This window comes from Megalobrama amblycephala, linkage group LG16 (genome assembly GCF_018812025.1).
Source record: "Megalobrama amblycephala isolate DHTTF-2021 linkage group LG16, ASM1881202v1, whole genome shotgun sequence".
NCBI classification, from domain to species: domain Eukaryota; kingdom Metazoa; phylum Chordata; class Actinopteri; order Cypriniformes; family Xenocyprididae; genus Megalobrama; species Megalobrama amblycephala.
Genome location: NC_063059.1, coordinates 27,396,205 through 27,408,929, shown reverse-complemented (window position 1 = coordinate 27,408,929; position 12,725 = coordinate 27,396,205). Strand labels below are relative to the sequence as shown.

Below are 12,725 nucleotides of genomic sequence, written 5' to 3'. Positions count from 1 at the left end.
AATACAAACTAAACCTGCGTCTCAATCAGCTCCCTAGTTCCCTAGGTCGTGAATCAGTATATCATGCAAGTGAATGTGGCTGATTCCCTGATCAGTGCCCTGACTACTGAACTAGGGAGCTGATTGAAACACACGGTAAACCTGTCTGGAGTTTTCGCATCGCTCTGCAAAGTACGTCACCCGGATCGTTGATCTGATTGGTTGAAGGACTATCCAATTGCATGACTAATGCTCGTTGATCATGCCTCTTGTGCAGTAGGAAATACATAGCAAACTCCCCAGACGAATATTCAATTTTAAATTGAGCTTGGTCTGGTGATAGCCAGACTAGGGTTTGTCCATATTTGACTCAAACATGGGCTAAAACAACAAATAATATATTGCTTAAAATTGTTTCCATTAATGTAGATTGTCTGTCGTTCTCACTATTTTGAGTAATGACAAAGGATGGAGCAAGATTTTTTTTACAAACTTTAATGTTACATCAGTCATTCATGTTAGTGCTCGGCTAGTCTCAGCCTCAGACGTCACGCCCACGCGGACTGCTGGCTGAACATCTGATGCATATGGCACATTTAACTGGAAACGCTTCAGGATTTTCGAAGTCGTCATCTGGTTTGTTGAATTCTACAGGATGTCCGGGAGACGTGTGTATTGTGTTCTTTAACGGTCCACCTGGAAACAAATGCCGTGACGCCAAGCCCCTCATGCAAGAAGAAAGCCGTTGTGTGTTGTGACAATGAGCGCTTACCAGGATCAACTAAATGCTGGATTTTCAAAAGTATGTGAAGTTCGCGGCTCCATTGTTGCAGTAAACTTGCACAACATTTTTGAATGAACAACTTATTAGATGCAATCTGGTCTGTTGTTCAACTTTACATTTTCACGCCCCTAAACGTGACGGGGAACAAAACTAACTGTGTTTGGTTGCGTTACATGTCAGTCAAATGTCCTCTTGGGCCAATGAAAGTTCCCACATGTGCACATTGGTTTGTTGATGGACATACACTTGTTAATGCTGATGTAGAGGAATTACAGTTCCAACATCTCATGATGAACGTCAAACGGTGTAGTGTATCACTGAGAAACGTCCTGCTCAAGTCGTTCTTGCAATGAAGGTTCTGGTTGAATAACTAGTTCTTCCAATGTTTCATCATCGGACTTGCACTCGGATTGATATGGTAAAATCAACGCCATCGTTACGGTCTTTACACAATTACTGAGCTTTAGGAAGCCTCTGGAGCTGAATCAGTTATGGTAATGGGTGTTTGTTTCTGCACGCGCTGTAAGCTGTAGACCAATCACAACAGACTGGGCCGTCTGGCCAATCAGAGCAGAGCAGGCTCGCGGAAAGGAGAGATTTAGAGAGACTGAAGCATCGAACGAGTCGTTTGAGAATCATTGAAAAATGTGATTATGTGCAATGTATATTATGAGAAAATGAAAGCAGTTTTTAACCTTTGATGCATGTAAAACTGTTATAGGAGACCTCCAAAACAGAATTAAGAACCGTTAAAATAACATAATTGGGGCACTTTAACTAATGTTAACAAATGAACCTTATTGTAAAGTGTTACCCATAAAACAGCTGATTTATACCATTAGATGCACAGGCAAACAAGTTATGAGCAAGTTATTAATAAGGATACCATTATTATATAATTATTTAACCTTTATAATTAATTAATCTGACAGTTTAAGGGGGAAAAAAAGAAAATCATGTTTTCTATACGAATAATACCCAGAAAGCACAAAACATTTTTACAATGTTGCATTTTGTTTGCAATTTGGTTACATAACACTATAACACTTAAAACATTCTAGATCCCTATTATTATTATTATTATTATTATTATTATTATTTTTGAATATTACCTTGTGTGTGTGTTTGTGACTATAAAAGGTCTACAAAGTTTTTATTTTTATTTCACTTTTAGTTATTTTAGCATCACATTAAACTAAATGAAAATATTCCCTGGCAACCAACCTAAATAAAATATTTTGAAAGGTTTTTTTTATATATATTTTATTTTATTTTAGTTTACATTTATTTTATTTCCTTTTTTAATGGTTTTAGTTTTAGTTAACTATAATAACACTGGTCCTTAATAACCTAAAGCGTCCTTGTACACTGATTAGCATTTATCCATAATGTTCCTATTGTAAGCCACATCGGGTGAATTACAGTGAAGTATCAATATACTGATACATTACTGTCATTCGGATCTAGTTAGATCCTGCGGGCTGCGCATGTGCTCTAGAATTGATCTGTGATTGTGGAGCTGATGTCAGTCACATACTTGTCTAGGCGAATGTGTCGTAGGCTGTCAATGAATTGATTACTTAATTAGTAACAAAATGAAGTATAATATAAGGGCTTTAAAACTGCTGCTTTATTGCAACGATTATCCCCTTTTCTTGAGAACTAGAGACCACATTAAGCACAATAGCACTAAATGTTAACAAGGTGTGAGGTAATTTATAGGCTATCATGCAGCACTGGAGCTGGATTAGAAAGTTCAGAACAGGCTTGACAAAAACTGTGCATTTTGAAAGTGAAGTGTGTCATTTCTGTGTAACTAGCAGTGCCAATTGTAAATGCAAAAACAATTACCCATATGGTTTCTCTGGCCCACAGCCTAACTTTGTCTAATTTAATAATAAAAAAAAGCAATACAGCTCCTTCACCATTAATAGAGGGCAATGAGGGCATCTAAATTTTATCCACTATTTGTAGCACGAAATCATGAAATTGCCATGCTACAGGTGCTTTTTGTTAAAGATGGAGCAGCCGGTGGCCTCCTATTGGCTGGATGTTTCAACTGTCTTGATTTCATGTGGTGAAGAGACTGATATTCAAAAGCCAGAGAAAGTACAGATTCATGGGTAATCAGAGGGTCTGAGTGCTATACTTGGATTGCTGCAGTGAGAGACTGTAGGCTTATTAGGAACTATGAGAGCACTTTTTAATGTTTCCCAGCTGTGACTTTCTGATTTATCAGTGCACTGCATAGCTAATGAACTTAACTGGTTCATGTCATGATGGCTGTCTTGCTGTAATACCTACTTAAGTCCAAAAACATTACCTTACTTGTGCGCAAAATTGGAATATCGCATAAAACTTTTGCAAATAAAGCAGCATTTCCAGAAATAAATCGCCACTTCCTGGGAAATTGGCACAACATATCTGTAATAAAAATGGAAGTTGCTGCAGTCAGGGAAGCCACTGTGGCTCTTTTTTTCCTCCATCATAAATGTCTTGTCTCTCAGAGCTCTCAGACAAAACACAATAAACTTTGTAATTAAACCAAATCATTCTGATGACAGATTTTGGCTCAGGCATTTCAGAATGACCAAACCAACATCTGAGATGCTGTGCAATGAAATTTATTCGGTAAACATGTTTCCATCATAGTTTATGGGCATGTTGTCTTATCGGATAAAAAAAAGTATCCGCCTCAGTTAAGTGTAATTTATGCATTTTCACATTTTTTTTAACTTTTATGCACATCTTGGCATTTCCATTATAATGAATAAAGCAGCTCAGACATTCCGCTAAACATTTCATTTTGTGCTCCATGGAAGCAAGAGTTTGGAACGACGTGATGGTGAGTAAATGATATCAAGTTTTTCATTCATGGGTGAACTAATCCTTTAAAAGGCCGTAAACTGTATGCCAATATAATGCCAAGGATTTGAGTTCTTTTTGAGCATTACTTGGGGAGAAGTCTTGTTGAGTTTCAGAGGAAAAATATGATTTCAGCATTTTGCCATGACAGATGATGGATTATATCATCTTAACCTTTAACCTTTTGTAGATTTCCAAGTCTTGCAAACACTCCAGCTGGGTCTGCTGTGAATACACTGAATGCATTATTGAAAGAAGATCCAAAGGAAGATGAGTATTAAAGAATGTTTTGTGCGCTTGTGAGCAGGAGCTGGGCAACACTGATTGTTATTGTCATGGTTAAGGTCAATGTTTCCATAGCAACAGGCACCATTGAGGTTGCAGTGATAATGGTATGAATAATTTATCACATGGAAGGATTATAACTGAGTTCCAAAACACCCCATGGAGTGTGACTGTATGTGCACCTGTTTGTATGTATGCAAAATGTATGTTTCTGCCCTTAACTTCTTCATATATCGTGATACCATCACCACCGTTACTAGAGAAACACTGCATAGCAACTCCAGGTGAGGAGTTGCCATGGTATTTCTGTCACATCCTCTAATTAGCATCACAGTGACATTGAGTCGTCATGGAAATGCTCATTTGCGTTTTCTCATTGCATTCCGTAGTGATTTTGAAGGTGCCTTAGATTGAATGTCTGGGAAGATTGAATGCCTGGGAGTGCGTTTGTCGAAAATGAGATGCTTAATTAGTTGTCGTATATTAAATGTGCACTAATTACGTATCTATTAATTTACTGTTTTCAAGAGATAATGTTGAATAGGGAAATTAATGAACTAATTCCTCATCATCACCACCGCGTAAGCATAATTGATTAGGCTGCGATCAGCCAATATGAATAATAATATAATTTATACATAATGAATAGCTTCTTAAGCATGTTTAGTAGAATAAGACTGCTATTAAGGTCAAATGAGCAGCACACACACATACAGGTTGTTTATTTCACCATTTAGTGATATTTTTTCTGCATTTTAAATTTCTCTCGCTTTCTGTCTATCTCTATATTCCCATCCCCTGTCTCACCCTCTGAGAAGGCTGCCATCTGGACCACTTTCATTTAGCACACACACACACACACACATACATCTGGAGATTAATGTATCAAGCCATAGACATTTGATGGAAATATCACCCAGAATTTAATGCAGAACTCTGGTGATTTTGATTAGGATCGTCAGTGTTTTACTGTAATATGTCATTGTTTGAATAGGTGGCTTATAACCAGCTGTGATTAAATAGTTTTGCTTGAGTTTAATGAATGGAAACTCTACCTGCTGGCTTTGGCTTAGAGGAATCCCCTCTGTGACTGATCCACTTCTCCCTTTGACCTTAGTCCTCAATATAAACATGGTGGGAAGGTATTTTATACCTGCTAATTAGGATCATGCTTTAAAGTTGTCAAAGGGTTGCACAAATGAGAGGAAAGGATCTATTTGAAGCAGTGTCAATATATGTTAAACACAACTCAAAATACTCAGAAACAGGAACAGAACAACCGTACGATGAGAACTGACAAAGAACAGAATGAAAATCAGGCCTAAATACACAGAACAAACCAATCAACAAAATGAACAACAGGCATATCTGATAATCAAACAATGAATAACCAAGGAAACCAACTGAAAACACATGAAACAGAACTAATTGCATGCAAAACTCACCCAAACAGAAACAAAACCCAGATAGTTCCTTACAAAAGTATGACATAATTCATAAAGGAATTAAGAATGCCTTTTAAATTGGATTATATTCATATAACTTAAAAGAGTGTCTATTTGCAAATAGCGTCCCTTGTTGGCAAACACTATTTACACTAGCTCCGCCCACTAATGTCTCGTTGGGCCACTTAAGTTTTAAAAAAAAGACACCCAGAATTCAACATCAGTGGTGCAGCAGTAGCAAATAAGGCTCACAGATCTGGCTTTTAATGCGATCGACGCGGGTTCGAATCTGCCTTTTGCCAAGCTCGCATTTATTTTCAATAAAAATGAAAATAATGTTCTAAAAGAGGAAATTGAAAAGCGTTTATTGGGTAGGGTTAAGGGAAGGTGAAGGGAGGGTTTTTATTCTCCCAATAAGGCAGCATCTATTTAATAATTTTAGTAAATATAATCATTTACACTCTATGATATTATTGCATCTAATTACTATTTACTCTTATTGCAAAGAAAGAACTGATACTTTACATGGTGTAAATAGAATCTATCGCTATTTTAACCTAGTGTAAATAACATCTATCACTAAGAAAATATGCTATTTTCACTTAGTGTAAATAGCCACTGTCATAACTTAAAGGTTCCATCGATCGTTTTTTTTACAAGATATAATATAAGTCTAAGGTGTCCCCTGAATATGTCTGTGAAGTTTCAGCTCAAAATACCCCATAGATTTTTTTTTAATACATTTTTTTAACTGCCTATTTTGGGGCATAATTAGAAATGCGCCGATTCATGCTGCGGCCTCTTTAAATGCTCGCGCTCTCTCCGCCCCCGGAGCTCGCGCTTGCCTTAAACAGTGCATAAACAAAGTTCACACAGCTAATATAACCCTCAAAATGGATCTTTACAAAGTGTTCATCATGCATACTGCATGCATGCATCGGATCATGTGAGTATTGTATTTATTTGGATGTTTACATTTGATTCTGAATGAGTTTGATAGTGCTCCGTGGCTAACGGCTAATGCTACACTGTTGGAGAGATTTATAAAGAATGAAGTTGTGTTTGTGCATAATACAGACTGCAAGTGTTTAAAAATGAAAATAGTGACGGCTCTTGTCTCCGTGAATACAGTAAGAAACGATGGTAACTTTAACCACATTTAACAGTACATTAGCAACATGCTAACGAAACATTTAGAAAGACAATTTACAAATATCACTAAAAATATCATGTTATCATGGATCATGTCAGTTATTATTGCTCCATCTGCCATTTTTCGCTGTTGTCCTTGCTTGCTTACCTAGTCTGATGATTCAGCTGTGCACAGATCCAGACGTTCTGCCCTTGTGTAATGCCTCGATCATGGGCTGGCATATGCAAATATTGGGGGCGTACATATTAATGATCCCGACTGTTATGTAACAGTCGCTGTTATGTTGAGATTCGCCTGTTCTTCGGAGATCTTTTAAACAAATGAGATTTATATAAGAAGGAGGAAACAATGGAGTTTGAGACTCACTGTATGTCTTTTCCATGTACTGAACTCTTGTTATTCAACTATGCCAATATAAATTCAATTTTTAATTCGATGGCACCTTTAAAGTGCAATTTTATGTGTGATTTTTGTAATTTTTCAGCATTAAATACACATTAACATTTAATCATGTGAATATTTCCAGAACCATTAAAAATGATCAGTGTTTGAGATGCATATTTATAAGTATTATATTTAAAACATTTTATTTTAGATGACAAGGTGGAAGAACACTTCATTAAAAAATTTATTTATACTAGTTATACAATTATTATTATTATTATTTAATTATTATTATTTATTAAAAGTAAACACAAAGCATTCCTATTATGATTGACTATTTGTTGTGCCATCTTTTCATATGTAATCATTGCATTATGTTTATGTCTGACCAAGAATGTTTTAGAGTTCTAAACGTTCCGTTTCCTCCTGCAGAGCTCCTGGGTGCTGCTAAGAAGGTGAATGTGAATTTCCAGGACACAGACGGGTGAGTTTCATCTATACTACAGTGACATCACATACTCACACATGATGTCCATCAACTAAATTAAGTCGTGATCAGCTGATATGGGCTTTTCAGTGGCCAGTGCAAAGGAAGCAATACACTGTAAAATATAATTTTAATGATTTGTTATCATAACATTTTTTTCTTTTGTCAAATCAACTTAGATTGAATCATAATCACCTTCAATGTATTAACTCAAATTTTAAAATTTCAATGAACTCAAAATTTTAAGGCAACCAGGTAACTTACTTTTTTAAGATGAACCAACAATTCTTTTTTACAGTGTAGCTGCGTCTCATTTTGGAGGCTGCGTCCTCTGGAGGTTGCATTTGAAGTCTGCATTGTCATCAAGGATGTCTTATTTAAGAAAAGTAACCATAATAAAATTGAGGTGTAAAATACTGTAATTTCTTTCTTACTTTGCAATCTAATGGTTACTTTTCTTACATGAGACCGCCTCAATGACATATGGAGCCATCAAATGTGACCTCCGGAGGACGCAGCCTTCGAAATGAGACACAGCTTTAATGTAACTTATTTCCAGGTGAAATAGGGCAGTACTTTGTTTTATTCATCAGCAATTGATTTATTTTTGAAAAGTGCACGTTATATACTGAAAAGGCCATTAGGTGGTTGGAGGGAAAACTATGAGTGATCAGTACCATGCAGTCTATTTTGAGTTCATGGTTAAATTATCTAGTGGACAGTCAGTTATGATGTTAAATTAACTTTTGTATGAATTCCCAAGATTCCTACAGTGCAGATTACAGTTAAAGCAGAGGTGTGTTGTTATTAAAATGTTGCAGTGAAGTTACTAGAGTAGGAGAGAGAGATGTGTGTGTGTGTGTGTACACACGTGGTTTGGGGAGAAAAATCTCTTACTCATGGAAGTAGGTCATAGCCTCCTGCTCAGTTAGACAGTGAGGGATCGGAGTAAAGTGGCAGAGTTGAGCTGCAGCGAAGACCGATTAGGGACTCTCTAAAAAGTTACGCACAAGTCTTAAAGTACCCAATATGACTCCATTGAAAAATTACTTATCTGTTCCTCACATAAAGTGCTTTTTCGGATATAGTAATATATAATAATTATATAGCTGCCTGTGAGTGTAAAAGGTCTGCAAAGTTTCAAAGATCAAAGTGCATCATGGTAAATTGAGTTAATTAACAATTTTTTTCAGTATGAAAATAAAATAAAACCAATTCAGACTGTATGAGAAAAGAGGTTATGCTGCAATGTATATTGTGAGAAAATTATGTGTTTTTTTTTTTTCACCTTGGATGCATGTAAACCTATTGTAGGAGACTTCCAAAACAAATGGCAACCTTTTTTAAAGCATATATGCACACTTCAAAGCACTTGGATTGGAAATAAGAACTGATATATTAGGATCGGGGTATTATAAGGAGGACATATAAGCTATTTTGAAGAACATATCTTGACCACATAATAAGAACAGGCCTAGAAATTAGTAGACACACATATTCACCTCAAGATTTTCTGCAGAATAGAAACGCCTGTCATTCACTCCCTGTTTCTGCTCACAAGTTCTACACACCATGTTTTTCCTTATTTAATTGCATTTTAAATACACGTTGATGCAGGTTGTTCAACATAAAAATGTCATTATTTTTAGCTATTCTAAATAGAATCAATAAAAGTATAGTAGAGGTAAATTCGGGGACAATTTCTTCAAATTTCAGGACACATGCACAGTTGAAAAATGAATGACTTAAAGAGAACATTAATCAGAAACTTTTTGAGAGTCAGAAAGATTTTGAGAACTCCAGTACTTTTCTTCTGCTGCCTGAACTTCTATTGTCTTTGAATGCATAGTAATATCTATCTAATCTCTAGGTTGTTGGTTTGAAGTTTACATGAATGACAGATGCTAAAAGATTTAGTACCAAATAAAGGTGAAAACTATTCAATAATATTGATAAGTATTACTTAAAGGTGCCGTAGAACGTTCTTTCACAAGATGTAATAAAAGTCTAAGGTGTCCCCTGAATGTGTTTGTGAAGTTTCAGCTCAAAATACCCCATAGATTTTTTTTTAATAAATGGGGCATCATTAACTATGCACCGATTCAGGCTGCGGCCCCTTTAAATCTCGCGCTCCCTGCCCTTGAGCTCTCGACTATAATACAGTGCATAAACAAAGTTCACACAGCTAATATAACCCTCAAACAGATCTTTACAAGATGTTCATCATGCATGCTGCATGCATGCTTCGGATCATGTGAGTATAGTATTTATTTGGATGTTTACATTTGATTTTGAATGAGTTTGATAGTGCTCCGTGTCTAAAGCTAACATTACACACTGCTGTAGAGATTTATAAAGAATGAAGTTGTGTTTATGAATTATACAGACTGCAAGTGTTTAAAAATGAAAATAGCGACGGCTCTCTTGTCTCCGTGAATACAGTAATAAACGATGGTAACTTTAACCGCATTTAACAGTACATTAGCAACATGCTAACGAAACATTTAGAAAGACAATTTACAAATATCACTAAAAATATCATGATATCATGGATCATGTCAGTTATTATTGCTCCATCTGCCATTTTTCGCTGTTGTCCTTGCTTGCTTACCTAGTCTGATGATTCAGCTGTGCACAGATCCAGACGTTAATACTGGCTGCCCTTGTCTAATGGTTTGAACATGGGCTGGCATATGCAAATATTGGGGGCATACATTTTAATGACCAACAGTCGGTGTTATGTTGAGATTCGCCTGTTTTCCGGAGGTCTTTTAAACAAATGAAATTTACATAAGAAGGAGGAAACAATGGAGTTTGAAACTCAATGTATGTCTTTTCCATGTACTGAACTCTTGTTATTCAACTATGCCAAGGTAAATTCAATTTTTGATTCTAGGGCACCTTTAATATGTTTAAATGCAATGATAATACCACTTTGACATAATTATTATTTACTAAAAGCATGACTTTTTCCTCCTTATGTGACAGAAATTGGCAGCGAATTTCTTACAATTGCACCCAACCACTCTTATTGTAACAAATAACGTCTTGTATTAAATTTGAGTCATTTAATGGTATAGTACTTTAGCCATATGATGTTTCTTATACCAAAAGATTCTTCTTAATTTAACATTTTACCATATTTAAATCTATTTCAAAGTTTTCCACCTTAGAAACCTGTGCAGATTCTATACGTCACTAGAACTGATTAATGCATAGTGTGTTTGTGTGCTTTCGTTTTATAGGTTATCTGCCCTGCATCATGCTGCTCTTAATGGTAACGTGGAGCTGATTGCACTTTTGCTCGAGTCACAAGCCGTCGTTGACATCAAAGACCAGAATGGTACAAACACACACAGTACCTTTTTATTAGCAACTGTCTCATATGTACAATATGCATAGTATTTACTTAATATACTTGTTGTTACTTGCATCCCTAGACTACCATTGAAATATTTTTGAAAGGTCTCTTATTCTCACCAAGGGTGTATTTATTTGAATACGATTTAAAACAATTGTTTTCTAATTTCTATTTAAAAAGAAAAAATACTGTCCCCACACTTTTGAATAGTAGTGCATTTGTTTTTCATTCAAACTACCGTCCTTTTTTTTCTGAAGGCATGCGGCCCTTACATTACGCTGCTTGGCAGGGCAAGTGTGAGCCCATGAAAATGCTGCTCAAGGCCGGGTCATCAGTCAACAGCCAATCAGATGAGGGACAGATCCCTTTACACCTCGCATCACAACACGGCCATTATGAGGGAGTGAGTAAATGCACATAAACAGTCAGCTGTACACACACACACACACACATACTCACTGTACTGTGCTGTACTGTGTGTGTTTGCAGAGTGAGATGCTGCTCCAACATCAGTCGAACCCCTGCCTCAGAGACCACGCTGGGAAAACCCCTCTAGACTTGGCCTGCGAATTTGGACGAGTCACGGTCAGTTACGCTGTGTTTGTGTGTCTGTCTGCATGTACGCAGGGGTTTGTGATAGATGGACGAGAAGCAGTGCTTCCCTGTGGGAACTACACCTCTACTCACGTTCTCAGCCAAATGTAGGAAGCCCCATATGCTCTCACACCCCGGTTTCCACTGCTTGCAAATGAGCACAAGAGACTATTCCATAACAGTTAATTCAGACTTGGGTTTTGTTAAAGGTGTAGTTCACTTAAAATTAATATTCTGTCATTATTTACAAACTCACATTGCTCTAAACCTGTATGACTTTTTTTTTTTCTTCCTGGGAACAAAAGTAGAATTTTTAAAATTGTACTTGATGCTATTTTCATGTAAACTGAAGTATGTATGTACGTATTTATTTATTTATGTTTATTTAATCATTTCAAATTTCCTTGTTCACTTATTTATATATTTATTTATGCATTAATGTCTTCATTTATTTGATTATTATCTCTTTTTGTTAATTTAATAATTTGAAATCCCGTCGTTTCATGCAAAATAACCATAATTGTATTGTAAATGTCCATGTACACTTTATTTCAAATCTTATTAACCCTTATCATTTTGTGTGAAAAACAGAGCAAAGTTTAATCATTATTCACTGATAATCTTCACATTTTAACCATTGCAACTGGATTATTCAGTTCTTTGAGATCATTCATTGCTGTGTCCGAAAAACTTAAAAATGCTGCCTTCAGAGGATGCATTCCAAGGTAGGAAGGCATTAAGGCACGTCCGAATCCAGTGTTAGCTTCACTTCCTGTCTCCTGAGATACCTTCATCTGATTCATTTTTAAAGGCAGCATAGATGTATCCTTCGCTGCCTTTGATATCCCGCAATCCTGTGCTTTCCATTCTGTGATAGTCAAGCTAAATAATAAAGATGGCATCTAAAAGATGCAGTTGGTGCTCAGTTTGTGTGTAAATGTAAGTTTTGGCCAATGTTTTCCACTTCTGATGTCATTTCTACCGAGAAATTTCTATTGCAGTAATCAGTGGGGGAAAAAAATGCCGGTACTCCCGATGCTCGTTTCAAAACGCTGAAAAAGGGAGGGCATAGTGGGCTTCCATACGTGCAACTTAGAAAATAGAGAAGTACCGGTCTGTACCGGCCCACTTTGAGCACCGGCAGTAATTAAATATATGCTTAGTTTTTACCAAAGTTCGCTCTGTTTTGCTGTAGATCATTAAACTGTTACGCTGTCTCAGAAGTCTGTCCGAAATCAATTTCGTGAGATACCTTTGTGCGCAAACACTGCCTACAAAGTCATTGCCTGATAAGGGAGCTAGACAACAAGTCAGCTGTTTAAAGGGTTAGTTCACCAAAAATGAAAATTCTGTCACCATTTACTCACCCTCATAGACTTTCATTCATA

General features: G+C 36.3%; 1 protein-coding gene across 1 annotated transcript in view; it reads left to right on the top strand.

Moving 5' to 3' along the window:
- si:dkeyp-9d4.3 (caskin-1) overlaps positions 1-12,725 on the top strand; it is a 63,411-nt gene that overhangs the window by 24,524 nt on the left and 26,162 nt on the right. The window contains exons 2-5 of the mRNA XM_048161368.1: positions 7,328-7,379; positions 10,628-10,725; positions 11,001-11,146; positions 11,233-11,328. Coding sequence (XP_048017325.1) covers positions 7,328-7,379; positions 10,628-10,725; positions 11,001-11,146; positions 11,233-11,328 — 392 coding nt within the window. The remainder of the gene's footprint in view (positions 1-7,327; positions 7,380-10,627; positions 10,726-11,000; positions 11,147-11,232; positions 11,329-12,725) is intronic.